Source organism: Aythya fuligula, chromosome 4 (genome assembly GCF_009819795.1).
Source record: "Aythya fuligula isolate bAytFul2 chromosome 4, bAytFul2.pri, whole genome shotgun sequence".
Lineage (NCBI taxonomy): Eukaryota > Metazoa > Chordata > Aves > Anseriformes > Anatidae > Aythya > Aythya fuligula.
The window spans coordinates 46,743,789-46,771,238 of NC_045562.1; the positions used below are offsets into that span (position 1 = coordinate 46,743,789).

The 27,450-nt window shown below is 42.7% G+C and overlaps 1 protein-coding gene across 3 annotated transcripts in view; it reads left to right on the forward strand.

The window, feature by feature from the left end:
- The first annotated feature begins 296 nt into the window (after nt 1-296).
- Nucleotides 297-27,450, forward strand: part of USO1 (USO1 vesicle transport factor) — a 32,703-nt gene continuing 5,549 nt past the window's right edge. Inside the window, exons 1-21 of one of the 3 annotated variants that reach the window (XM_032186204.1) lie at nt 297-402; nt 497-583; nt 694-758; nt 6,359-6,438; nt 7,953-7,964; nt 11,377-11,477; nt 12,384-12,486; nt 12,643-12,698; nt 13,353-13,473; nt 15,210-15,388; nt 16,116-16,256; nt 16,590-16,678; nt 17,088-17,242; nt 17,502-17,713; nt 18,557-18,577; nt 22,024-22,134; nt 22,789-22,907; nt 23,536-23,717; nt 24,410-24,531; nt 25,499-25,637; nt 26,963-27,126. In XM_032186204.1, the coding sequence (XP_032042095.1) occupies nt 337-402; nt 497-583; nt 694-758; nt 6,359-6,438; nt 7,953-7,964; nt 11,377-11,477; nt 12,384-12,486; nt 12,643-12,698; nt 13,353-13,473; nt 15,210-15,388; nt 16,116-16,256; nt 16,590-16,678; nt 17,088-17,242; nt 17,502-17,713; nt 18,557-18,577; nt 22,024-22,134; nt 22,789-22,907; nt 23,536-23,717; nt 24,410-24,531; nt 25,499-25,637; nt 26,963-27,126 (2,325 nt within the window). In that variant the 5' untranslated portion in view covers nt 297-336. The remainder of the gene's footprint in view (nt 403-496; nt 584-693; nt 759-6,358; nt 6,439-7,952; nt 7,965-11,376; nt 11,478-12,383; nt 12,487-12,642; nt 12,699-13,352; nt 13,474-15,209; nt 15,389-16,115; nt 16,257-16,589; nt 16,679-17,087; nt 17,243-17,501; nt 17,714-18,556; nt 18,578-22,023; nt 22,135-22,788; nt 22,908-23,535; nt 23,718-24,409; nt 24,532-25,498; nt 25,638-26,962; nt 27,127-27,450) is intronic. The other 2 variants (XM_032186205.1, XM_032186206.1) reach the window with 2 other exon arrangements.

Below are 27,450 nucleotides of genomic sequence, written 5' to 3' on the forward strand. Positions count from 1 at the left end.
TAGACAACCGGCTGACCCAGCGCCCCAGAAATTCAAATAAAAACAAGTCAGAAATTCGCCAAGCTCCCGGCTGGCCGCGAGCCGGCCCCAGCCCCCCTCTGCCGCCCCCCCAGGGCTCCCCCGCTGCACCCCGACCCCGCAGCGCCGTACCCGAGGGGGGCGGGGCTCCGGCAGACCCCGCCCAGCACGGCGCGAGGCCCCGCCCCCCGGCGGCCACGTCGGCGCCACGTCGCGGCGCAGGCGCGGCGGCCGCTTCCGTGGCGGGGGCGGCGGCGGGGCCGGGGCCGGGGCCGTGAGCAGCGGGGCCGTGTCGGGGCCGGTGGCGGTGGCGGGGCCATGAACTTCCTCCGGGGCGTCATGGGCGGCCCCAGCGCCGGGCCGCAGCCGTCGGGCGCCGAGACGGTGAGGCGGGGGGGGCCGGGGCGCGGCGGTAGCGGTAGCGGTGCCGTGCCGGTGCCGTGCCGGTTCCCGTGACAGCTCCTCCTCCGTCCCCCAGATCCAGAAGCTGTGTGACCGGGTGGCCTCCTCCACGCTGCTGGACGACCGGCGGGACGCCGTGCGCGCCCTCAAGTCGCTGTCCAAGGCGAGTGGCGGCGGGGCCGGGCGGGCCGGGCACGGGGCGGGGGCTGCGGCTGGGGCTGGGGCTGGGGCTGGGGCTGGCTGACGGCTCCGTGTGTCCCTTGTGTCCCGCAGAAATACCGCCTCGAGGTCGGCATCCAGGCCATGGAGCACCTGGTTCGCGTCCTGCAGACCGACCGGTAAGCGCCAGGCCTGCCCGCCGGGGCTCTGGGGCTGCCCGTGTGGGGTGGGCAGTGTGGGGCCGGCTGTAGGGCCGGCGGTCACAGCTGGAGGCCTGCGAGGGGACAGCGCTGCAGCAGCTCGGCCGGAGAGGGCATGGAGGCTTCTTGTCCGGCAGTACTTACAACCCAGCTGGAGGCCGTCCCGCAGCGTGGTCCGTAGGCGATGCCACTGGCTGGGACTGGATGGGCTGCAGAGGTCCCTTCTGCGTAAGGTGCAGCTTCGTGCTTCCGAGCGTCCCGTTGCTGCGACAGGTGGCATTAGGGAAGGGTGAATCCAAAGCTGCAGTATTAATTAAAAAGGTTTTGAAGCAACTCATGTCAACCTGAGATTGGACAAAAGGTGATGTGGGTGGAATTAAGAGTAAATTAACAAAGTCAGCAGATGTGTTTTTAGGACTTGTGTATGTTGTTAAATGAATGAGTAGAATAGTTTTGTCACGGGGAATATTATTTGAAGGGTTCAAATAGGAGGCATGGATCCCCTCATGTTGAATGACTGCTCTTACAATGCTAGTCTCGGTGCTTTGGAGGGGTTAGAATACAACATTTATGCAATATACAACTTGGTTATCTTGGCTGTGTTTTCCTTCTGCAGTTGCTTGCACTGATAGCAGTCGTGTGTCGCAACTTCAAAGCTATTGGCAGGGCTCTGATTAACGCTCAAACCCTGCCTGCTCCTGGCTCTTAGGCAGGTGTATTGTAATGTGCTTTCAGTCTGGGATTGAATGTCAAACTTGTTTTTTTAAAAAAAGGATATATCAGAAGGGATATGTGGGATATGTGCATGCCCACACACCAGAAGCAGCAGTGTCTCCTGATGTCAGGACAGGAATTAAGCAGTGGTTCAGGGTCTAGAAGGAGGCCTCGGGATCTAAGTGACTGTGGCATCTTGCTTTGCTGAGGTATACAGGACAAGAAAGCCATTTGTGCTCACCAAAGGCTGGTGGTGGCCCTGCTTACCAGGCAGGTTGTGAAGAAGGTTTGGGGCTGCTGTCTAAACAAGTCCATGCTAGAGTTAAAATTGCATGTGTGGGCTGCATGCAGCTTAAATGGTGGAAACAGGACAAGGGAGGTAGCAGGAGCAACAGTCACCCCAAGGGGAAGCCCTTAAAAAAATGAGGTCAAGGAGCCTGGTTCATCCACTTATCTGCTGTTCAGGCCAGATTTGAACTTGGAGAAGGGGGGCGGGGCTCCATTGATCTCCTTTTCTTTGAGATGCTAAAAGAGAACTTGGCTGGGCATCAACCTGGAGCTTTTCTGGGCTTTTTTCACCTCCACTTGCCCCTTCAGAATTCAGTGTGCTGGAGCTCTGTTCAGGGGTGTTGTGTGACTCAGCAGCTCAAAAACCGGGAGGTACATCTTTGTGTCTTGGGTCTTTAGATGAAAAATACTGGCTTCCACAAAAAAGTTCCTAGATCAATTTCCTATGGCATGGTGTTAGTGGACGGGTGCCTCAGCTGGTCTGTACGTTGTGGCTTGTTTTAGAGCCGTGGCTATGGGCTGTGGGAGCACACTGTTTGGTAGCAGTGAGAGCAGAGCAGAGGCTTTGGGGGCTCTTGCTGTGGGAGTACAAGTGGCTGCCAGCTGATCTGCACAGAGGGTTGAGAAATGAGTCGCAGGCTCAGCTGTCGGGGTGGTGTCTTGTGGGGGACAGCTGGTGTGCTGTCATCCCCACGTGAGGGGCCACCCCTGCGTGTCATCTGTGATGGACCGTTGCAGTGCCCACTCAAACTGCCCTGAAGCTTTCTGCAGAAGTGAAAAATGCCCCTTTCTTCCTCCTGGCCTCCTTAGTTAGTTTTTTCTTTTTGGATTGCAGCTGTTTAAGATTTTTTAAGAAGCAAGCCAACTTTTCAGAAAACAGAAGTCTGTGATTGACTCAGACTGCCCTCTCACATGGCACTGCGTTGATGTAACTCACTTGCATGTGCTGCTTCTGTACCTTGACTGGCTGCGGTGAAGTTCAAGTTCACAGACGGTCTAGAAATATGATTAGTAATATGAAAGGAGCAGGGAAAACAGTATGCTGAATCTTCTCTTCTTTTCTTTTTTCCTGTTGCTTAGCTTTAGAAGGGTATACTTTGTCGGTGATCATTAGGTTGCCCTGAAGATGGGTGAGGGAGCTCCGGAGGTGCAGTTTATTTGCTGGGAAGCTGCTGATGGCTGTTGCCTCACTGCCAGGAGATGTTGCTGATCAGGCAGTTGTCTCAGATGTGTGCCTGCAGCTGCTTTGTTTTTTTTGCATCAAAATATGATCTTAGCCCATGGGATTTTCCTCTTTGTTTTTAGTTGAGTAGAAGTGGGTCTTGCTTGAGTTTTGTCGGCTGAGGCTCCTTTTTTTTTTTAATTTTCTCTGGTCTTTTTTTGCAGGGGTGGGATGTTTGGGTGGAAGGAATTTGGGGGAAGGAGCCAGCAACAGGCAGGGGTCACTGAAACAGCAGAGTCTGCCTTGCTGGTGCTAACAGCAGCATGGAAAAGCTGAAGCAACTTTTCTGATAAGAAGTTATTTTTTCCTAATGCAAACAAGTTTTCTGTGCAATTGTGATCTAATGGAAAAGTTGTTTGGATTAAAGGCCTTTTCAGTCAAGTATGGCAGCACAACAGTTAACTGTTATTTCTGTAGAGCTGGAGTAAAAGCAGGAACATCTTTTATCTCCAGTGCATTTCTTGGTTGTGGTGGATCAATTGCTCCTTCCCCTGAAACTTGATGTGATAAGCACATGGACTGCACCAGCTACGTAGCAGTTTTTCTTTGATTTTCTGCCTGATCTCTGTGCTGCTCATTGCCTTGTCAATTGCCTTTTAGCTCTGTTCAGCTGCAAGTCATGCTCCTGTGTTCCTCATTGTGAAGTTGATATGGCAGGAAAAGTAAGAAAGAAAGATTTACAGCTTCATCTTCTAATTTCCTTAGGAAAAGGTCCTGGTTTGCATGGCTGTGTGGAAGTGCTGGGTACTTCTTTCTTCCTTTTTATTCCTCTTCAGATCTTTCATGGTTGCTTCTGGCAGCTTCCTTTTTTTCTTCCCAGCCTTTATGTGGAATAGAAATAAACTCCTTTTCTCTTTTAAGTGTACAAGATGCACTACCTGGTACCCCGTTTCCTTGTAGATTACCATAAGCTCCATCTCCTGCCTGGGCTGAGATACAAGTGTTGAAACTGGCTCTATAGAACACTGACTTCTTTGACTAGCTTTTCAGCTATGCATATCAGCCATCCTGCAGCCTGAAAACACTCCGGAGTCAGCCTTCAAATGTTCCAGACCCTTATACAAACCAGCGTTCTTTGGCCATATGTTTATTTTGTAATATGAAGAAGGAACTGTGATCTACAGGAGGACCTTTCCTTCTCCTTGCTGGCTGTCTGGATATTGCCACATCCCACCAGGGACTATTTTCAAAAAAGCTTGGCATGGGCTGTAGCACAGATCAGCACCACTTAACTGTTGGTGTGGAGGAAGGCAGAAGAGCAAAAAATTAACTTGACCTTTGACTCGTTTTATTCTATTTATATAAAACAAGAATTTTTAAATTTACTTGTGGCAGTTGTAGTAGTTAAAAACCTAATATGAACCTGAGAGAGAGAATTTGTTTGTTTAAAGTACAGGCTTCAGTTGCTTTGTACTCGTATTTCCAAATTTTCAGAGTTGTGTTATGCTTTTAATTAAAGCTTTTGTAAGAGGTAATGTTGCTTGTTAGTCCTTTGATCACTCTTCCATGAGCTGAGTTTTCAGGGTTAAAAAAAAATTGCCTTCCTTTCCAGGTGTGCTATCACTGATGACATGATAGAAACATTCAGCTATTTCAGACTTCACTTGACAGGATAGATCATGCTTGGAAGAGGAGGTAAAAGCTTTTTGAGGCACCCTACCTGGGCAGCACAATATGTGGATACTTTCACTTCCATATGACTCTTCTCTGCTATTGTTTGTGAACTCGGGGAGTGCTGACTTGCCATTTTGGTTGAATGCCACATAAAAGCACCACTAGCAGCAGGAGGATGCCCCAGGTGGCTTACGCTGGATTGCTGCATTTCAGAAAGACTGCATCTTTTATGGATGTGTGAGAGACTGGAAATCTTTTTCTTGGCTGAAGACTTTCACTACAGAGCAAAAATTGCACAGCTTCAGTCTGAACAGAATAATCAGGAAAATACTGTTGTGTGTGATGAAGACCAGATGGAAGCAAGGCAGTGAGTCGCAAAGATACGGTGCTGCTGTCCTCATTTTGTGATGTGTTCTTCTTTCAACAAGAAAAACAAGGCCAGCTTTTTCCATATGCACATAAAATTTGGTTATTCTTTTGTAGCAGCTCTGATTTGCCTGGGAGAGGAAAGGAAAAGCAAGGCTGAGACTTTTTTTTTTCCTCCCCAAAAGTCTCCAGGAAGTCACTTATGTGTTTTTCAGATGTGGAATTGTTTCAGTTACATGCAAAGGAAGCCACAGGCTTTGTAATACTGTGTTGAACTAAAATTACATTAAAGGTAAAGGGCGAAACATGCAGTTGGGAAGTGTGATCATACCTGCAGGACGGGAAGGTTTATGTAGACTAAAAACTTCTTTTATTTGCTTTGACTTAGATTTTGGCAGATTTTTTGTAGTTGTTGTTTCCCTTACAACACAGCTTAAACACAGGTGGTGAGTTGTGTGACACTGAGGAAAAAAAAGAAGTGCACGTGTCTGCCTAGGACAACAAGCAGGGCAAGGATTCAACTCAGAACCCAATGGGAAGGGACAAACTATGCTGAGCTGTGATAACTGCTAGTTTTGGATTTAGTGTGTCATATAAGGGGGGTGAGTTGTTGCTGTGAGAGCCTACTCAAGTCCTTGCTGTAGTGATGCAAGAAAGGTAGGAGTGGGTTGCTCCATTCTGTCTTCTCAAAGCTGGTGGATCACCTTAAGGCAGCTCTGCTTTTTGGCTGTAATAGCTGCTGTAAGTTTGTCATCTTTAATTAGTGGTCTAGCAGAGGTAGCTGGCCTCAGTTAGGGCTTGGCTCTTAACGCTGCTGGTTGGACAGGTTGTTTTGAGGGTTTGCTGTGAACTAGCCGAGTAGCTTCCTGAAATATGAATGAATATTCAGTGGTGTGGAATCCTCACTTTGTATGCCTTGGAGATTAGTGAAAACAAAGGCTTAAAAGTTTGAATGAGAGGTTTTAGTTTTGACAGTGTGCCCTTCCAATGCTTGGCCAAGACATGTAAATAGCTGCTACGTTTGTCCCTACTCGAGGTTTCTCCTGGCAGGAACAGGTTGGAAGGTGTGACTCAGGAAATGGGAGACGTGCTCACCGTGAAGCTTCCTGTGGTTGTTTTGTGTCACCAGACCTTGTGGATGTGGCCACCTCAGGGAGTGGAACGGGCAAAGGGAGTTTGACTTCATTTAAGGGACTGGGAAGCTCATGGTTGGTAAAAGCATGGCATTATACAATACCCATCCACGTCAGTTCTCTCTTGCAGTAGTGCTGTAAAGGCAACTGCCTGAGCAGAAAACCAACATTGTAAACAAGAAATTGTAAGAGAAGTTGCAAATAAGTAAGTCATTAAAGCAAAGTGGTTCTTTTATTTGCAGTTCAGATTCTGAAATAATTGGCTATGCTTTGGACACTCTCTACAATGTAATATCGAATGACCTAGAAGAGGAAGAACAAGGTAAGCTCTTGATGGATATAGTTGTATTAACTCGGGGGTGCTTTCCTTGCTGGTTTTGCTCAAGCTATGAAAGTAACAATATCCAGTTTACTAATATGTAGACTTGCTTTGTTATCGCATAGCTGTTAAGATGATGTGAAGAAAATCTGTTGACGCAGCTAGCACTAAAGCAATATTGGATCTCGTGCTGATCTTAAAATCAATGTTACGTGAACAGCACCCAGGTTCTGTTTTTTCTAGTTTGTAAATATCGCCAGGTCATACTCTGCTATTGGGAAAGGACAGTTCGGACTGTTACTGTCAAATAGGACTCTTCGTTCTGAGAACTTAACGATACCAAGAGATAAAGTCTCAGGTAGCTTTGATAAGGTGGTTATAGTAAGTGTGAATATGTTGCTTGCCAGCCTTGTTACAGTATTTTATGAAAAGACTTCGCAAGATAATTAGACTTAGAAACACAGTTGACAGTTATGTTGTGGAACTTATTTTCCGAGGCTCGTTATGCTAGTCCCTTAAAAGTAAGGGCAGCACACAGACTGACTAGGCCTATACAGTTAGCCAACACTGATATTTTGTGGTTGCTGCCCCTCCAGCCTTTATTTTTATTTGTTGGTCAGGCACCAAATCTGGTCTGAAAGGCCAATGAAATGATGGCAGCCATGAAAAGTAACTCCTTATTTTACAAAAACTTGGATGCTCTGACGAAAATGACAGTAGTAACCCAAATCAGGCTTGAGCAAGAAGAATGGTTTAAAAATTTAATAGATGAGCTGGATCCAAGAGAGCCAGATGTTCTGGCAAGCAAAATAGCTGCTGATCATAATGAGTTCAGGCTCTTGAATGGTGCTGAGGGCAGGATGATCCAAGCTCCCTCATCTTTAGCCTTTCGGATGTGTGCAGAGAATAGGGATGGGGTCTAGCTGAGGGCTGCGCAAGCGCTAGCTTGGGAGGAGGCTTTCATCAGGGAACAACATCAGGTGCTGAGCTTGTGTGCGTTTCCTGCTTTAACAACTGATAAATGTCCTGTTGGGAAGTAGGCGAGGATTGTCTGATATGTAGGCATTGCTGCCAGTATGTTTGCATCACGTTATGTCCTTCTGAGGTACCTTCAGCAACGTGCTCTCTCTTACCTGAGGAGGCTGCAAGAGATGTGTAAGCTGAAATCCTTTGTGTGATGCATTACTCTTAACTTTCTCTGAAGTTGGCAGTTAGCTTTACTTGCCCTCCTTTTCCCTGCTCGTGGTAGTAGCCTTCATTCTTGACTCACCAAGAATGTTAATAGCAGTCTTAAGAAGAGCAAAGAATTGACAAATTTGAGTTCTGTATGTGAGATGATGGGTGTTGCAAAGGGTACAGGGTGGTTCTGTACAGGTGCCTGAAGGAGTGATTTGCCACAGAAATGAGGATGGCTGCCTTGGAAATCTGAGCTTATGCTACTATTGGTTGTGCTGTTTGAAAAACTATTCAACTTGTGAACCTTTCTCTTTCTCTTTTTCTTTGATCTGCATTGACAGATGATTCTGAAGGTAAAAACCCTTTTACTTGTATAAATATGGCACTTGATAGATATAGTTGCTACTCACACCCGTAACACACTCTGCTGTTTAAAAAGGACACTGTAAAGACTTGCATTAAAGTTGAGTGCATTTTGTGTTCTGCTCTGAAGTACAAATTTGCTTTGGAGCTGAAGTGGCTTCCCAAGGTACTATTTCATGTGATCTGGGCATGCTGAATGCTGGCAGACTTGTTGAGATAGTAATAATAAATTCTTGTTTGGGATGTCATGAAAGTGCAGCCTCAGTTCTGGTAGGGTTTGAATGGGAAGAAGGATGTGCAGAGTTTTTTGTTTTCAAGAAGCCCTGAAGTTTGACACAAATCCTTCACAGTGTCCCTTTTAAGCAATGCATGTTAAAAATAGTGTTCACCTCTGCCGTAAGTTCACCACTAACGCTTATTCTTATTCTTCCTTATTTCTTCAACTTTTTATTAAAATGCACTTCATGTGTTGATTTAAAGATTACATTCTAATTGATAGTGCTGGATATTGGTGCATCTTCAAAAGATAATCTTAATAAATAGAAACTGTTCTCCTCATTTGAGCCACATCCATGTAGATTTTTAAGAGCAATCTTAGGTATAATTCTGGAAACAGCAAGAGCTTAAAAAACAAATACCTCTCTCCCCGTCCCTTCACTTTAATTATTTAATTCTTCCTTTTCTTAGAGTCAAAACCATGCTGAACTAGAACCAAGCTTTTGGAATAAAAGTAGATCTCTGGCAAGCTAGTAAGAGGCTGTGTAAGTTGTGTATACTGATGGCTGCTGGTTTTTTCTCTTCTTGCCTTAGCACCCAGAACTTGTGCAAGGATGAGGGTTGGGATTAGCAAGAATCCATAGTTCAAACTCTTGCTATTCGTAGCTGAGCGTGGCTGGAGGAGGAGACGAGCAGTCACAGCCTGTGGCAAATTCCAAGTGAAATATTTTCATCTAAGCCCGTATTTTTAAATAAAGGGCAAAGAAGTTCAGGTTTATGCTTTGCTTTGTTTGCAGCAAGCTACAGTGTGCACAATCCATATATGATTCAGTAGGGCTCAGCTGCTCTACTCTACAGGAGCAAGTTTGGTAACTGCCCTTTTGTGGATTTGGTTTGTCTGTTGTGTTTTTTCTTTATTGATGCACTGTGGGAGTGGCCCAGACTTGATAAGACCCCTCCTCTTCAGAGAGGGTGTACTTGCATTTTGCTAGATGTCAGGGCTAGAGTTAATCTTGCATGTGATTTGTCTTCCCTTTTGCTACCTTCTGTATTTCATAGTTTGTCCTCTTAAAAATTTGCAGCAGATTGGTGCTGCTTCTCTGTCCCTCATGTAAACTACCTACCAATCTCAGCCTCATTGGGAGGATTATAACAAGACTATGTTACAGGAATGATCAGCTTCAGTCTGATTACTCTAAGGCCACATAAAAAGACCTCTTAACTGTACTGAAATCCTTAAAAATAGATGTTATAATAAACTCAGCTTGCAGTGTTTTATGGTTAGGAACAGTTTCAACTTGAAGGAAATTGGCTTGACTGAATTAAATTTTTTTCTTGGCGCCAGTCCAAGCAAATAGGTAGTCCTTTGATTTCTCAGTTTTGGTGTGCCCCTAACAAGGTACAGAGTTTCAAGATTATTTCTGGTCTTTGACCCTATTTATAGGAGATTGGCTGCCAGCAGTTGGTGGCTGTGAATCTTATGGTTCAAGTGAAAGGAAAAAAATCCTTTCTTTGCTTTCCATTACCCAAATTCAGATTTGGTCAGAAATTGTTTTTGTTTTTCCCTGTGTTTTATGCTTCGAGCCATTCTTGTGCCTGTGGTTTCATCAGCTGGCATGGGATGGCGTTGCAGTGCTGAATGTATGTGTGTGGTTGGTAGGGTAACCTAGTTTAGAAGGTAAGTGGCAGTGCTTTTGCTGCAGGCCTTACCTGTTGTGTTTCTGGTCTGTCCTACCTGGCACATGGGACAGAGGCAGGGCTGATGGCAGCATGCTCTGTGGGACGGGAGTTGCTTTGAGGTTATGGAGAAAGGAGGAACAATGAAGGAAACTGTTCAGGAGATACGTGTGGGGAGAGAAGCTTTGTAGGGAGAAAAGTGCTAAGCCAGAGTTGGGAATGTGAGTGGCTGTGTTGTGTTGCTACCCCTGTGGCTGATTAATGTGCATTTAGCCCCTTGGTTTGTTATGTTGCTTTGAGAAACCTCATAGAAACACAGCTGAGCAAGGAACTGATGTGATTTTTTAACTCAATGAGATACTAATTTCTTAGAGGTGGCCACAGGTGTCACAGAACTGAATTCTCATCTCTTGAGTGGGACTGGGTTGCTCAACTACCTTGGCTGAAAAGCTCCAGTCCCAGAAACTGTATTGGAGCTGAAAATACCTTCTCCTCCTGTCCAAAACGAAAACAATCTGAAGCTACCTCTGAGTTAAAATTGCAATTTGTGAGTATGTCAGTGGAAGTTCATTAACTGTGCCAACCATTAGTGCCTAAATAAGATAGTTTTGTGAGAGAGTTTTGTAAATTGTCACTCAGACTGGAAAGCCAGCAGTGAGGCAGAGATTTAGTTTGCATGTTTTGTGTTGTCTTGTGGGATACTTTTGCTTATTATCCATTTATGCAACAATGATCAAATAATTCTGTGAGACTGAATTGATCCGCTACTTTGATTGCGCACAACCAGAGAGTAAATGGAATGACACTTGATTTTCTTTGTGAAATTAATTTAGATGCCAAGGCTGGGAAGTTTTGATACTTAGCTCTTTCACAATTATTCTCTCTTCCTGATGTTTAAGTCCTGTCTAACTGCTGTGTCAAAATATAACTGAGGTTATTTATTCTGTGATTCTGTGGCTTACTTTCTTCACTACTCTCTTTTGAAGCTTCTTGGTGTGAAATAAACATGACCCTTGCAAAAAGGTGAAAGGTGAAGAATCCTGTACCAGTTTAGGTGACCTTCGTGGAAATACTGAGTCTTTCTGCTCCTCCTATGCTGTGAGGGCTCTTTCTTTGTCTGAGTTCTCTGGTCCCATAGAATTGTTTGGTTTTATCTGAAATAGGTGACGGTCTGAGAACTGTGAATGTGGATGTGATCAATGGGAAGAGGATTTTTTTAATATTTATACTGGATTAGGTTTCTGTTTGGTAGATTGTTAGTTCCTTCCTTGATTTTAAAACAGCTCTCAATAAAAATTTAGAGTAGCCTAAGCTGCTGCTTTTTTTTTTTTTTTTGTGCACAGCTTGTGGCTGTGTTTGGTTTTTGAAAATTATTTAAACTTATTAACACCGTATCAGTGATCAAAAGCTTGTCTGTCACCCTTGGCTCTATTTTAGTGAGAATAAAAATACAACTAACCAAAGCTACTCTGTTCATGTGTTGTAATACATTGCTTTTGACTATTACAGAAGAAAACTCACCTAAACAAGTTGATGATTTGGGAAGTCAGTTCACAGAGATTTTCATTAAACAGCAAGAAAATGTCACACTCTTGTTGACACTTGTGGAGGTAAGCAACGGCTTGGTGCTGGGAATACTGAAGGATATGTAGTGCTGCACAGTGAGCTTACCTTAATGCATGTTTTCACCTTTCCATGGAAGCATGTGTCAAATGTCAAGTGCCTGACTGCCTAGCAAGTTTGGGGTTGGAAATGAGCCAAGTCTATGACCTGGATGAAAGCCATTTGTTTCAACCTTAAAACAAGATACCACTGAGAGGGAGGAGGGGATGCTGAGGAAGGGATGATGTACGTTCAGTCTTCACCTGTAACTTGGTACAGAGTTAAAATAATATTTGTCATCTGAATTGGTGATTCAGTGGGTGACTTCAAGGTGACGCCTTAAAACCGTAAGGCTTAGAAGTACAGAAAGCTCTGTGGGGTGACTCAGTTGAGATGTAGGCCCAGTCACCAGCTCCTGAGTTTAAGCTGACCTGGGGAGCCCAAAGGTGTGGTGGTGGTGGTCAAAGCCAGTGTGTAGACTCATTAGTTCTTGAGCTTTCTCTTTCTTTCAAGATCCTACTTTAACAGAAGTTGTTGTTGTTTGGGAATGGGGAGAAGATAGAAAAGAGCCAAAGGCATTGTTTTTTTTCCCCAAAATTTCTGAGTAACATGGGTTGATCCCATGAGGGTTGGGCTGTCTGTTCTAGAAAGAAGAATTAGCTAGGAAAGCAACCCCTGAGGGGGGGGAGGGAGGGAAGGAAACTGCTGGGACTTCGTCTTGCTTGTATAATGAAATCAAGAACCAGTGTTTTGATTTGTCGGCCATGTGTTGTAATACATGTAGGATGAATGGAAAAAGAAATGGACAGGAGATAAAATCCCTTGCCAGTTTTGTGTCTGTTCATAACTGTTGTCTCCAAGAGGAAGTGGAATAATGAGGAATTTACTACTTAATTACCTCTCTATCTTTGCAGGAATTTGATTTCCATGTTCGTTGGCCTGGAGTGAAACTACTTACATCACTTTTAAAGCAGCAAGGACCTCAGGTGCAGCAGATAATTCTTGTCAGTCCTATGGGTGAGTGCTCCCGTTGTTTGCATGTGAGCTTCAGCTTGGAAGCTCACCAAGCAGAAGGTAGAGAGCTAGAGCAGTTTTGAGTGAGGTGTTATCAAGACCTCTAGCAAGAAAAGATGCCTGTTTATGTTTATGCCTGTTTTTGTGTACTTTTTGCAGGCGTTTCTAGACTCATGGATTTACTAGCAGACTCGAGGGAAGTTATACGAAATGATGTAAGTATAGAACAGAGGCTGTTGATTCTCTTCATAATTAGCAGCTGTCAACTGTGTGAGCTGCTTAATATTTGTGCAGAATTTGGATTAAGTTAAATGAATGCATGTGAGGGAAGCATCATGATTATTAATTAAAAATACTTGAGTCTTCCCTTGAGTCAGGTGGTTTCTGCATATCTTGCCACAAATCAGATAACGAAGACAAGCTGTTCCTGTGTATTTGCAAGCATTGAGTGTTGTATTCCTATTGTGTTAGCTGATCTTTCTCGTGGCCTTCTGTCAGGTTCAATTGTCTTTTTCCTCTTTACTCATCAAACAGCAGAAAGCTCAAATTACTTAGTACAGAAAAAATGAGGTGTCTTACAAGTTTACTCTTTGTTCTTGTGTATAGCCACTTAGCATCCTTTTTGGCAGTGTTGTGCTTCTCTTTTCAAGTGTGGTGAGGCGTGTGGTAAATACTGGGTGATGTCCATGTTGGGTTTGGTTACCTGTGCCAGAATGCGGGGGATATGCAGTTCTGTTCTCTGATCCTGGCCAGGGCTTATGCTGCTCTTTTAGCATTCTTCTGAGAGCTGTGACTTGTGACAAGTGGTGTTCTTTAGTAAAATTCAGTAAAACTAAGTTTTTAATCACTTCTTCCCTCTTTCTACCAAGGGAGTCTTGCTGTTACAGCAACTGACAAAAAGTAATGCAGCCATACAGAAGATTGTTGCCTTTGAAAATGCCTTTGAGAGACTTCTGGATATCATAACAGAAGAAGGGAACAGTGATGGAGGTACAGATGTGTCTAAGGCTCTTTTCGTGATTGTTCCTTCTGTTTTTACACAAGTTAATGGGTGACTGTTTAAAAGTTGACATGAGTGTGCAATTGGAGCTTGTTAAATGGTTAGAAGGATCAAAACGCATACCTGGGTTGTAACAAATTAAGCAGAAACATGAGCAAGTAGGCAGGTTCTCAGCATATTTTGAAATCTAGCTTTGAGATATTTGAGTTAAGATAACAGTTAATTTGTATGGGCATGTGTGCATAAGTGTTCATGTTTGGTTTATATTTGTGAGTGCATGTACTTGGGCAGTGTCCCCTTTTGTCACTTACTGAGTTGTGTTGGCATTCCTCCTGCAAAATCCTTGGATGCTTGGAAGTAACAGCTTGCTGTGTATCTTCAGCATTACTGGTGACTTCAGTTTTCTGGTCACCTCCTAGGCAAATCATTTACCTGGGGGTGAAGGATAAGAAAAAGAATGAGCAAAAATGATGTTCTTACGTATTTCCTTTGTTTCTCTTGGCAACTTGAGTTTACCACCGGCTGCAGTTTGGTGCAGGATCTAGTTGAGTAAAAAGATGACCTTCCTGCAAGCTGCAGCAGCAGTTAACATACTGCTGCTCTCCCAGCCGAGCTATTCCAGGTATCTTGGCATGGAAGGATTAAGCAATCCTTTAAGTTAAAGCTGCTATTTTTAGGCAGCTAATAATTTTAGGGGACTTGGTATGTAAACTCCCATGTGCCAAGAATTGTTTCTTTTCTCCTTTTTACATGTGTGTTCCTCCTGCCTGTGGCCTGCTGAGGGCTGGATTACCAGCTGTGGCTCTGCAGTGGGAGTGGGAAGGGGGGAATGTGACAGCTGGTCTCTTGGTTATCCCACTCTCAAGTCTGGCACTGTCTGTGTGTTCTAACAAGTGTAAGAACTAAATATTTATCCTTTCTATGAAGTCCAGAAGGCAGCCCAGCAGTACCAGGAGCAGGCTACCTTTATTTGTGTTGTCCTCTGGACTAAGTTGTCCAAGGACTTTCTCTCAGAGCACATAGTTGATTAGCACCTGCAGTTTGTTTTCAGCAAATGCAGTCTGTAAGTAAAAACAACAACAAAAAAAGCAACAAAAGCAAAACCTAAAAACACCCACAAACAAAAAACCCATTTGCTTCAACTCCAAGGAGCGCAGTCTATATTGGTTTGTTGTAAGGGATGTTGCTAAGAATTGCTTCTCTTGTCATTTTATTCTTCATTAAAAAAGTAAAATGAAACTCTGAAATGAGCCAAAATTGTAGCTAGTGATTACAAGCGTGTATAATCAGTTAAAATTTAGGTGCACTTTAAGAGGAATTTAATTTTAGTACTTAAGCAACACTACTGTCTCTGTCTTAACTTGAAGTACATATATTTCAAGACACCAAGTGTTCGTGATGCTTTGTTTCAAGTCCTTCACATGACTACCAATTAACTTATCATTATAACTATGTATTCTTTGAAAATACAGTTTCTGCTTCAGACTTGTGGAAGAACCATAATTCTGGTTTCATTTGAAATATGCTGGATCAACAGTGATATATTTCACTTGATCTTTGATTATTTTTTCATGCTTGAGGTTCACAGTTCTTGATTAAAATTTGATGGTGTTAAGAACAAAGAGTTCAGAATTGTGTGTTCTGTGCCTCCTAGAATCTGCTGAGTATGTGGAGAAACTAGTAACTTCTGTCTCACCTTTGATTAATCTTCTTTTTGTTCCACCAGGAATAGTAGTGGAAGACTGTCTCCTCCTTTTACAAAACTTACTGAAGAATAATAATTCCAATCAGAATTTCTTTAAAGAGGGTTCATACATTCAGCGCATGAAGCCTTGGTTTGAAGTCGGGGATGACAATTGCGGTTGGTCTGCACAGAAAGTAACTAATCTTCATCTAATGCTGCAGGTAAAACACGTCTTCTAGCTGCTAGTACCAATATCAAGGCTTCTTCAGCTTTGCTTACAGTGAGGAACATGTGCAACATGTGACAGCTGAGAAATGTGTGCTTTCTTTAGCTCACAGTATTAGTGTGCCAGTATTAATGAGAGATACTCCTTTCAGTGCACGTACTATTTCTAAATGCTGAACTCGTAACGGGTGGTGCATCAAGTAACTTCATTTCATGTAACTTAAGATGTAACAGTGATCGGAGTTAAATATATGACTAGAGGTGTTCTTATAAAGAATCCTCCTGAATTCATGTGTAGTTATGGTGCATTTACCGTTATGGTGGGTTCATAATTATTGATTGTAGGACACATTGCCTTCTGCTCACCCCTCCAGAAAAACACATTTTCCTGTTACGGAACACTTCATGTAGAAACTTGAGACTTATGAAGCTAGTTTCTTGCTTCCCAAAATGTAGCTTGGACAAATTGTGAGCCAAATAAAAAATCAGTGTGATTGTTCACAACTTAGTTGGAACCTCTGCAATGGAGTCCAGTACTTGAGAATTTGAGGGTTACACTAAACTCAGCATCAATTGACCATACTTAGTAATGAGGTGGACATGCTGTTTAATTGTTGTCTTTTATGCCTGTTTTTAGGAGCAATTGTTTTTTATGGATAAATCATGTTCTGCCTTTTGGAAAGTCTGTGACTCTTTACATACGGACTTCTTTTTCCCCTCTAGCTTGTTCGGGTACTCGTGTCTCCCACAAATCCTCCAGGTGCTACCAGCAGTTGTCAGAAGGCCATGTTTCACTGTGGGTTGTTACAGCAGCTCTGCACTATCCTGATGGCAACGGGAGTTCCTGCTGATATCCTGACAGAAGTAAGAGGGAACAAATAGACACGGGAGTGGGTAAAAACAGGAATCTTCAGGGATGACTGCAGTGTCTCTGCAGCAACTGGTTACAGTACTTGTTAAGCGTTTATCTCAGATGTTGGCTTCCTATATGGAGAACTCACATTTTAGAGTCTTTTGAATTATAATCTGCAGCCAGAAAATACTTGCATTTGCTTATTTTTTTCTTTTGGATTTCAGGATATCCCAAAGAGGCTGAACTAATTCACATTCTTCCCATCTGTGTCTATTTCTTTTGTTGTTTTTGTCTTTTTATTGCTCATATTTAACTGTTCCATTTTTTGTCTGCCCTCTTTGTAGACCATTAATACCGTGTCAGAGGTCATTCGAGGATGCCAGATGAATCAAGACTACTTTGCCTCTGTCAATGCACCTTCTAATCCACCAAGGCAAGTGTTCAATTATGTCAGGTAATGATGTATTGGTATAGACAACAACAGTCAAATCCAAAGGATTTTTCAGTTCAGAACTTGAAATTCAGATACAGGCAAACAGCTTCAAGTTCACATTGGGCATAATAGGTATAGCATGAAGGTGTCAGTTGTGTTTCCACAGAGATGAGGCTTAGAAGTCATTTCATTTAACTTTACTTGGTGGTACTTACAAAGTGAATGAGCAATTAGTTGACAAGTTCCTAGGTCAGGAGGAGCTGCTGCTGTCAGCCAGAGGATAGTCTACAAAAGGATTTAGAGGGTAGAAAAACAGGTGGGAAATTAAGAAAACACCCCAAATGGTTTATCTACAGTTGTCTTCATGCACAACTTTGTCCTAATAGCCTTTATTTTTATTACCAAATAGACCTGCAATTGTAGTGCTTCTGATGTCCATGGTAAATGAAAGGCAGCCTTTTGTGCTCCGATGTGCTGTTCTCTACTGTTTCCAGTGCTTTTTATACAAAAACCAAAAAGGACAAGGAGAAATTGTTTCGACACTTTTGCCATCTACTATTGACGGTACGTAAGACCACCATCTCTGCACTGAGTTGTGAAGCAGTGGAATAGTTCACTGCATCAAGTGTTATCTTCCCCAAAACTACTTACCTGTTACTGGGTGCCAGATCCAAGCATAATGATTTGGTTTAGGGTTTCTCTAAGACTTGAAATAGGTGGCCTTTAATTTTTTTGTTCATTTACGGTACAGTTATGCCTTAAATATCTTGCTGTTTCTGTGGTGTGTTGTAATCTCATTTGTACCTCCGGCCCCTTTTGGTAGCTACAGGTAACTCCGTATCGGCTGGTCAGCTGCTCTGCGGGGGCCTCTTTTCAACGGACTCTCTCTCTAACTGGTGTGCTGCCGTGGCCCTGGCCCACGCCTTACAGGAAAACGCGACTCTGAAAGAACAGCTCCTGAGAGTTCAGCTGGCGACGAGCATTGGCAACCCACCAGTGTCGCTGCTACAGCAGTGCACCAACATCCTCTCACAGGTATGGCCCTGACTGGCCCATCAATGGGATAAAAATTCAGGTGTACAGGAAAAATGTTCTTGAGCAGGTGCATCACAGGAAGACGTTAGTGTTAGCCCAAGGACAAGGATTCTCTCTCTCCCCTCCTGTTTAAAATTTGCTTAGAGCACCCTGTGCTGAAGGGAGGGAGGAGCAGCAAATCTTATTGTTCATCAAGCATTTATCTTGCTTGCTGTCAGTAGGCAGGGGGCTTTAAAGCACATGGAACTTAAACTTGGTTTAAAAGACAAAGCAGAGAGGCAGGATCCTCAGGCACATCTTGCTGTTGCTGCAGAAGTGCCTGGTTCGCATTTAGCCTGTACCTGCAAACCTGAAACATCTTTAGAAGAACAGTCTGTCATCTATTGGTGACTGTTGGTTTTGCTGATGGAAGCCAAAAACTTGTTTTGAAGTTGTACAGTATTTTAATACCTGGCTTTGGAAACAGGTGGCTTAACTTTACCTTCCAGACCACACTTCCTTGCGACATTAACTTCTGTTACGCATCCTTTCTTCCCAAATGGTTGTAATGATAAGGAGATGGTTAGCTCTGGGCAGTGATTAGGCGTTCCTGCAGTTAAGAATAATGGCAAAATGCTGGAGTTTTGAATTAATTGATGGGACTTCTTTAATTTGCTTTCCCTGATTATAAGCAGAATTCGTTTTTATCCTTTTCCCTGCTTTTTTGTTTAAGATGAATTTGAGATGATATAACTGCTTGTGGCTATGTAGCCTTAAATGATGCAGGGGATTGAAACTTTGGGGGAATGTTTCTGAAATGTGTTCATCTTAAACGTTCTCAAGTAACGTGTGTGTAACTTGCAGGGTGATAAGATCGACAGACGGGTATGTATTTTTTGGCACAGCTTCGGCATTTTCTTGCCAACAGCAGGCCTTTTCCTTTTGTCTTGGGTTTTGCTGGGGAGGTTTTCTTTAACTGCTCTTTGATGTGTTTCCACTCACAGCTTTGTGTTGCAGTTGGGTTTGGGTTTTTTCCTAGCATAACCACCTCTTTCTGTGTCTCCAGGGGATTCTCTGGGGGTGCTCCATAAAACTATGGGGTCAAGATCTTGGGGAACATGGGTGCTTTCTTTCCAATGGGGTGTACTCATTTGCCGTTTGTACACCTGACAGGCGCACTTTGCTTTTAAGAAAAATTAAACTGTTAGAAACTCTGTTTCCTCAGACAGGCCTGTAGCAAACAGCTGGTGCCATCTGAAGTGGGAACATGCTGCTCATTTCCTGGCTGCTAAAAGAAAGATGGTGTTTAACCTGCCTTTCAGCCACTCTGTTACACTTAACAGCAGAAGCTTTTGAGTTTTAACCACGGAGCCAGTGATTTGAATAGCATTCAAATTACTAGCATTCAATTACTTATTACTAGTGAATGACCCCTGAAGTGAGTTGCCTGACTTTCAGGCTGTGTTACTTAGAGCACTGCTGATGTAGTTGTCAGCTGAGCAGAAACAGTTCTTGAAATATCACTGCTGTGGAGTTGTGTGCTGAATTAGCTTATTTGTAGTTGTGCAGAGGGGTGGGGTTGGATTGTTACCAGCCATGAATTGTAGGACAGCTACCATGGAGGACTGGAACCTGTTAGAGTAGTGATTCTCGTGGCATGGCTAGAAAATGGGTGTGTATTAGTTAATTAGGTGTGTGTTAGGCTCTTCTGGGCTGTGTGGGAATGATTAGGCCAAGCATTTTAATCTTCAGTCTAGGATGCCATGCTCGAGTACACGTGGTGTGCAGCTGCTTCCAGGGGGGGTGTGTGCTGGAAATGCCAACCTGCACAAGCACAGGCAGCCTTGTGCTGCTGACTAGATTTTAATAGAAGACTGGTGGAAGTGTCAGTTCAGAAGTCTGCAAATGTCCTGTGGGACAAGACTGCCAGTTAAAGCAGTTACTCTCAGCGCAGGAGGTCTGGGGAAACAGATTGCCAGCAGTTTTGAACCAGTCCAAAGTGTGAGGAACACTCGGTGGGGAAAAATGAGCAGTCTGCCTGTCCATTGGGTACTGGCAGGTGGGAGTATTAGGGTATGTTCCTCTGCAGGCATTTCTGTGGTAGGCTGGTACGCAGTTGCCTGTGTTATGAGGATGTTAATGCATCTAATCTGGAAGGGATTTAGGAAGAACTGATGTTTTTACAGCTTTTTTGTGGTAAGGCAATGTACAGAACAGGTGACTCCCAGAGGCCCCGTAGTGGCATCTAAGTGGCCCCATAGTTCTGTGAGGAAAATCACCTGCACATCAGTTTTGGTCTAGCAAGAAGGGCCAGTGTAGTCAGCAGGTTCATCAGCTATGGTGTCTGACAAGGCAGTACTAGTGCAATCCACTGCACCAGTGTGGCATGGTAGCTTTTTTCTCTAAGAACTTGAAAAATGCAAGAGATGTCGTATTTTGTTTAAATTTGATTTACCGGAGGATTGGAGCGTGAACACAGTTCTTACCTAGTGGGTAGTAAGGGCTTGTGAGGGAATATTTGTTGAAACGTGTTGTTGGAGGACTGTCGTGTCATCTCATGAGCAGACATGTAGAAGTGTTCTAGATCATGGAGGTTATGAACTAATTTTGAAGTACGTGGTGGGAGGGGAGACCCCCCAGTGCAGGTGGGGAAAGCTCAGTGGGCTGGTCCTGAGGACAGAAAGAGCAAAAAAGAGAAAAGTTTACTGGGACTAGGCAGCCTGCAGGGAGATGCAGGTCAGTGGCAACCAGTCATGGGTTTCAGGTAGGAGGTTAGCAGCAAGGAAAATAATATGTGCATTAATGCAATGCAACAACAGGGTCGCAGAGAAGCTGAACAGTGACTCCTAACAGCATATGTAGTACTTACTCTGGCAATACAATGTGGTAACGTGCAGTTGGTGCTGATGGCTGTAGTCTCTGCTGTTCTGACACTGTTCACTTGGGTCTCTGGAAGTCAAGGTGAGGATGAGGGCCAAAGGGCCAAACACTCTCCTTTCCCATGTAAGCAGTATTATGGTTGGCTGCCACAGTCTGACTATAATTCTGTGTTTTCTTTTTCCCCTTAGAGGTTATCTGTTTCATTTTAGCGATGACGATATCTTAAAACAGATCACAGCACCTCAATAGTGCTTGAAGGCAGTCCCTTCAGGGCATGGTCTTTAGTCCCAGTGGAGTTGGTAGGCTCTGTTCCTGTCTGTCCTGCAGTCCACAGTGGCAGATGGTTGCTGGGAGCCTGCTGCAGAAGAAGCTTCTTGCCAGAGTGATGCTCACTGGCTGTTTCGGTGGCTAAAAGGCTTATTTAAAGAGCTTGGGAAGCTTGTTTTTGTCATGCTTTAATGCTTAAAAAAAATACTGTCTTTAGCCCTAAAGTGTAGGGATTACCAGAGGCAAGGATTGAAGTCCAGTGTCTCAAGCACAGATAATTCTCAGGCATGGACTCTTCTTTGTCATTGACTAATACTTCTTGCTGCTGTTTTGATCCCTGTGACCACTCCTATCAGTGTATTTTCTTGCCTCCCTTTTGAAGGCATCCCAACAGGTCCATATGCTTTGTCTTGTATTTGAGACTTGACTTAATCTTCCAGTTACTTTACCAAACTCGTGAAGCGGTTTTCCATGCAGGGAACATTTTGCCAGGCTGCCTCATGAACGCTGACCGTCTGTGAAGGAATGCATGCCTGCCTTAATGCTGCTGTGTCCATATTTATCTGCAGCAAAGACAAGGGGGAGAGAACTGATGTTTTCATCCACAAATAGACTTTCTTATTTTTTTTCCAGTAAAAAAATAAATCCCTCAATCATGGTAGTGAGCTTTCCCCTTCCTGGCTTAATGTACATACTCTTTTGTCTGAATAGAAAGGTACTTCAATATTATGTTAAGAACACGTGGCATTTTGTAGGCAGCAGCAAATGGAAGTGGCTGTAGTGATGAATCTCTTACAGGGCATCCTTACCTGCCTTAATTTACACCTTGTTCCTTCTTTGCAAGGGTTGTGTGTATGTTCCTTTATGTTACCCTAGTATTAATTACATGCAAAACTAATTTGTTATGAGTTGATATTGATGCTAATTTGCCTTGAGTCATATTTCACATCTGTGTTGCTTGTTTTTTTGCTCTGAAAGCAGCTAAATACGAGTGGTTTAATACTTGTTTCACCAAAGCACTAGAGCTGTGTTCAGTATAACTAACGAATGGGTATTTTGAAAGGTGTTACTTTTTGTTCTAAAATGCACTGAAAGGTGAGTTTTGAATCGGTACAGCTCTTTTTTTGGTATTTTAGCCTTTGATTGTGGAAAGATAGTAATGAGGGGGGTGTTATTTTTTCCAGGGCAGCAAAGTACAGACCAGGGTTGGACTGCTGATGTTGCTTTGTACTTGGCTAAGCAACTGCTCAATTGCTGTCACACACTTCCTTCACAATCCAGCCAATATACCTTTTGTATCCTTGACTTGTTAGCAGATTAGAATGACTTGCCTAGTAGTTACTTGGACTGTCCATGTTAAAATCAAATGCTAATCTAGATCAGTTAGCAGGAATATTGCATGCAGTGCAAGGAAATATATCAGGGCAGGAGATAGAAGCAGCCTTTTACTGCCAGAGCTCTGTGTATGCTAATCTGCCTGTAAGATGTGCGTGTAACTTCAGGCACAGCAGAAAGCTAGGCCATCTCGGGGAGGGATTCTGCCAATTAAGTATTGTGTGTTTTTTTCTTTTTCATTTTAACAAGTTCATTGAAGTATTTAGTATGAATTAGGCTCTTCTCCAGAAGTAGGGGGCATGTTTCTAACTTGTATCGAAGCTTATTTCTATGCTTACTCTTGAGAAAAATATTTGACTACAGTACTCTAGGCTAAACTGTTACTTAAGCTAAAGATTTGTTTGGGAACAAGTGAATCTCTTAGGTTAAGCAGTACCACTGGTTTCCCAAATCCTTTCAATTGTAAGATAGCTTGTTGGTGTACTAATTAAGCTTGGTTTTAGATGGGCAAATAATTTTAAGAGGAAACTTAGACTGAAACAGCAGATTTGGAACAGAGAACTATGCGGTATGTGCTTATTTAGTATCTCAAAAATCCTTAACAAGAGCTCTAGCTCACAGGGCAGATAGCTGAGAACCTTGGAGAAGAGGAACAGCTCGTGCAAGGCCTGTGTGCACTTCTACTTGGCATTTCCATCTACTACAACGATAATTCTCTTGAAAATTATAGGAAGTAAGTATGATGTACAAATAAGACTGTAGGGAAAGGTCTGAATGGCAGATAGTAGTTTAAGAGTCTCTTAAATACTTGGTTGAATATTTTCTGTGCATGTTCCTTACAGGATGCAAAGTAACTGGACCCCACTTTTAGCTAGGCAAAACAAATCATTGTTTTGCATAGGTCCTAACCTGTGTATTCCTAGGGTGTGAACAAATGCCAGTGTCACACTGAAAAATCCTAGGTGTTGAACGTTAAACATGTAATGCCGATAAGACTTGAGGCAGATAATCAAAATTGTAACTGGGAAAACAAAAGCCTCACTAAGACGAGGGGAAATGGCCTCAAGTTGTGCCAGGGGAGGTTTATGCTGGGTATTAGGAGAAATGTCTTTACTGAAATGGTTGTGTGGCATTAGAATAGGCTGTCCAGGGAAGTGGTTGAGTCGCTGTCCCTGGAGGTCTTCAAAAAATGTGTAGTTTGAGAACTTAGTGTGGTATAGTGCTAAACTTGACTACTAGGTTAATAAAGGTTGGACTAGGTGACCTTACAGGTCTTTTCCAATCTGAATGATTCTATGAGCTAAGAATGTTTTTTTCTTGAATTGTTGCACTGTGGTTGATTTTTCTCCTCTTTTTTTTAGAGAGAAACTGAAACAGCTGATTGAGAAGAGGATTGGCAGGGAGAACTTCATTGAGAAGCTTGGCTTCATTAGCAAACATGAACTTTATTCCAGAGCTGCTCAGAAACCACAGCCTAGTTTTTCTAGCCCAGACCACATGATGTTTGATCATGAATTTACCAAGCTTGTAAAGGAATTGGAAGGTGAGATGTATTTTAATTTGTGGGTTTCCTTGTGATGAGCTGATGACTGAATTACCAAACATGCTGAATGTCCTATTAAAAGTAGTGTGATTATATGAAAATACAGCATTCTAAGAAGCACGGGACATGGATTGCTCTAAGCTATCATAAATCCGAACTTGCAGTTCAAATATTTTGTAAAATTATTCCCAGTACACATCCGTAATCAGGACTTCTAGTAATTAGACTTACTGTTAAATAAAACAATTCTTACTATGTGCTGTGAGTTGCCACACTGTGGCAAAGGAGTGTATTTGTCTGTGTTCACACAGACTGAAATGGGTGGTGATGGAAGCTCGACTCACAGAAGTACACAAGCCAGCACTTTGCAGATTTGTTAAGACAAATTATGAATAATGAATTTCCTGGCTTGATAGAAAATAATGGGGACTCCATTCTTAATAAGGCTTCATCTACATATTGCCTTCACAGTCCTAAATCTCTTACTTGTGCAGCCACTTAGGCAAATAGTTGTAATGGAGCATAATGCAAGTGAAACACACCTTTGCTGATGGAAAGGACTCAAAACACACATTTCCTGTTCAGAAACTGTCGAGCAGTAAGCATGCAAACCTTCCTATAAAAAAAAAAAACTGCCTTTTCCTATTTTTAAGACTATTTTTTTTTAAGACTTGACAAACTCTTGTCAACAGGTGTCATAAGTAAAGCTATTTACAAGTCCAGTGAAGAAGATAAAAAAGAGGAGGAGGTTAAGAAGACATTGGAACAGCATGACAACATTGTGACTCACTACAAAAAAGTCATCAGGGAGCAGGTAAGAGGCAGTCGCTCCATATCCCTGTTTTTGGAAGCTGTTTATACTGGCTTTTGGAGATATCACAATGCAGATGTAGTAAAACAAGTAAGAAGGATTCTAGCAATGCGGGTATGCTTTAAAAACACTAAGGCCAAGAATAACTGGCTGAACTCAAGTGTCAGTGTTTAGAATACTGGTTAAGTTTAATTCCTTTCCTGAGGTACATCTTTCTCTTTTGTGTTTATTTCTCTTCAACTAAGTAACTGAAAAATGTGCAGCAACTTTTTTCAAAAAGGTGAAATTTTTATTTCTATGCTCTTGCTTCTCAAAAGATAATAGATGAAATGTGACTCAAAAGGAAACAAAGTTTCCTTGATCAAATTTGGGTATACTTGCTGAATCTTTTCCAATGGTAGTTTGCTTTTTTCTTTTTTTTCCTGCCACAGCTTAAATTGAGAAGTAAAGGAGCAAAGCTAAGTAATTTAGCTAAAGGGGAACTGCAGCAGGTTTTCATAGTTCCTGGACACAGCCTGCTGCAGTATACCTGGAATTAAGGGACACTTTTGAACCTCCAGTGAGGCTTTATTGAACATATGACTGCAATTACCACTGTTTCTTTCAAGACTTTGTAAGCAGACCAAATGTGTGCAGGATTCAGTGGGGTGGGGAGAAAAATTCAAAGATTTTTTTATCATTGACTCTTCCTGCTGTCCCTGGTATGGAGATGGTGGAGCTCTCCTCTGAGAGATTAAGAATGCGTTGGTTTTGTGTGACAGACTGCTTCTATCTTTCCCCCGCCTTTTTCCCTAGGAAAGCTATCTACATTTGTATGAAACTTTTCTGCTAATCTGTCGTAGGTAGCACTGACAATTTCTGTAACTAGTGATGTCTACTGGTGGAGTCAAGTTTTTTCATCTGTTTTTTTGTACCTTAGAGCATTGTATTCAAATGTTATTACTGAAAGTGCTTTCTTTTCCTTTCACAGGACCAGGAGCTTGAAGAATTGAAACAACAGGTTAACACTTTAAAATCTCAAAATGAGCAGCTTCAAACAACTGTTACACAGCAAGTGTCGCAGATCCAGCAGCACAAAGACCAATATAATCTCCTTAAAGTACAGCTAGGTATGCTTCAGAAAGAATAACAGTAACCTTGCTAGTGCTGAAGATTGTATGTAGTTTATGCCAAGCTATAGAACAGGTGCAGCAAATAATCCTTTGTCATTGCAGACATGCTGCTTTATTACACAGTATATGAAAATTTCCCATAGAGATGAAGACTTTGGGGAAAGTCGATGTTGAGCATTGCTATAAACTTCATTTAAGCATCAGATTTGCTTTAACTAAAAATATTAGTAAGATATTTTTAATAATATTAAAATACAATTTAATATAAAATAGAAATAAATATAAATAATAAATATAAAATATTAAATCATAAGTTAATAATACTTAAAATATCTTACTTTAAATGCCTTCAAACTACAGAAAAATGTGCAGTGAGAACTGAAAGGACAACCTGAAAATGTGGTGGAAGTATCACTTGTTTTTGATTTGTGCCCAAGTTTTAGGTGTCTTGCAATACTAGTTTCTTTCTCAGAACGGCCTGTTAGCGTATCTTGAGCTAGGGCCTACCTGCCATGCTGCTACCTGGGAAAACAAGCACCTAGAGAAGATGGCTACAGCCCAGACAATCCATTTCCGTGGATACATGGAAATACTGGGATTAGAAATAGCTTCTGATCTGATGGTGGTGTTAGTTCAGTTGCCTGCCATGAAAAGACAAGCCCTTCCTTGCAACCCTAGCTCCTTAGCTGCAGCTGTGCTGGGTGAAGGGCTGGAGCTGATGCTGTGGGAAGTGGTGGCTACTAGGGAACTGCTGGTAGAAGCTTATTCCAAAACCGTTGTGCCCTGTTCAGTCTTAAAACAGAGGGAGTCCATGTGTGCTACAGCTTGTGTCTCAGAGTGAAAATTTGAGTCAGGGAAGAATCTGTGGTATGGCAGATGCACAAGATGAAGCATGTCATTGTCAGTAGAGGGGGCTAATGGAATGCTTAAATCAGGACAGCACATGCGAGTTAATCCAAGGGCAAGATGCCTGACGAGCTGTGTGTGCCATTGACCTGGTTTGTTAGTATTAAACATAAGGTAAGGGAACAACTGCCAGTCATGCCAGTCATTATAGAATGAACTGTGTATGTATTTCTTTGGGTTGAACTGAATGGCTAGAGCAGCATGCAGATTAGTCACAAATAAGGAATAGCAAATTAGACCTTGTCCTTAGACTTCTGATAGAGAATTTTAAAACTCTGTACTTGGGCTCTTTACTTCAAATAACTTGTATTGCCTTGTAGGGTGAGGGGAGGAGGAGCAATGAATTCTTTGATTTTTGTGTTAAAAAACAACTTTGAAAATGATGTTAGTGAACTTTGTTATAATCTGTCTCCTAGGAAAGGACAATCAGCATCATAACTCCCACAGTGATACAGTTCAGATGAATGGCATTCAGGTGGAGGAAGTGAGCAAACTGAAAGAGGAGTTGGAAGAATGGAAAAACAAGCATGAGCTGCTGCAAGGGCAGTTGAGGGAAAAGGATTCTTTGATTGAAAAATTGGTAAGGTCTAACTACTGTCTCAGCAGATCTTGACAGGGCTTCTGTTTTTGTTTTAAAATTTTATTTGCCTTATGCTGCGAAGGTCATCACTGTGATGGCAGTCATGCAATCAGTTATGATTGCGTGCTGATAATAAGAAATACAGTGCAGGATGGCTTAATGGGAGTGTGTGTTTTTTCCTTACTTGTTTTCTGCTTCACACTGTTCCCAGGAGTAACCTCTCTAGCTCATCTGCTGTAGTGTAGAATCTGCCTTCTTTTGCTTGCCTTCTGTGTCTCAATTGGTGAAAGATATATTTTGCTTCTACCTTAGAGGAGACGATTC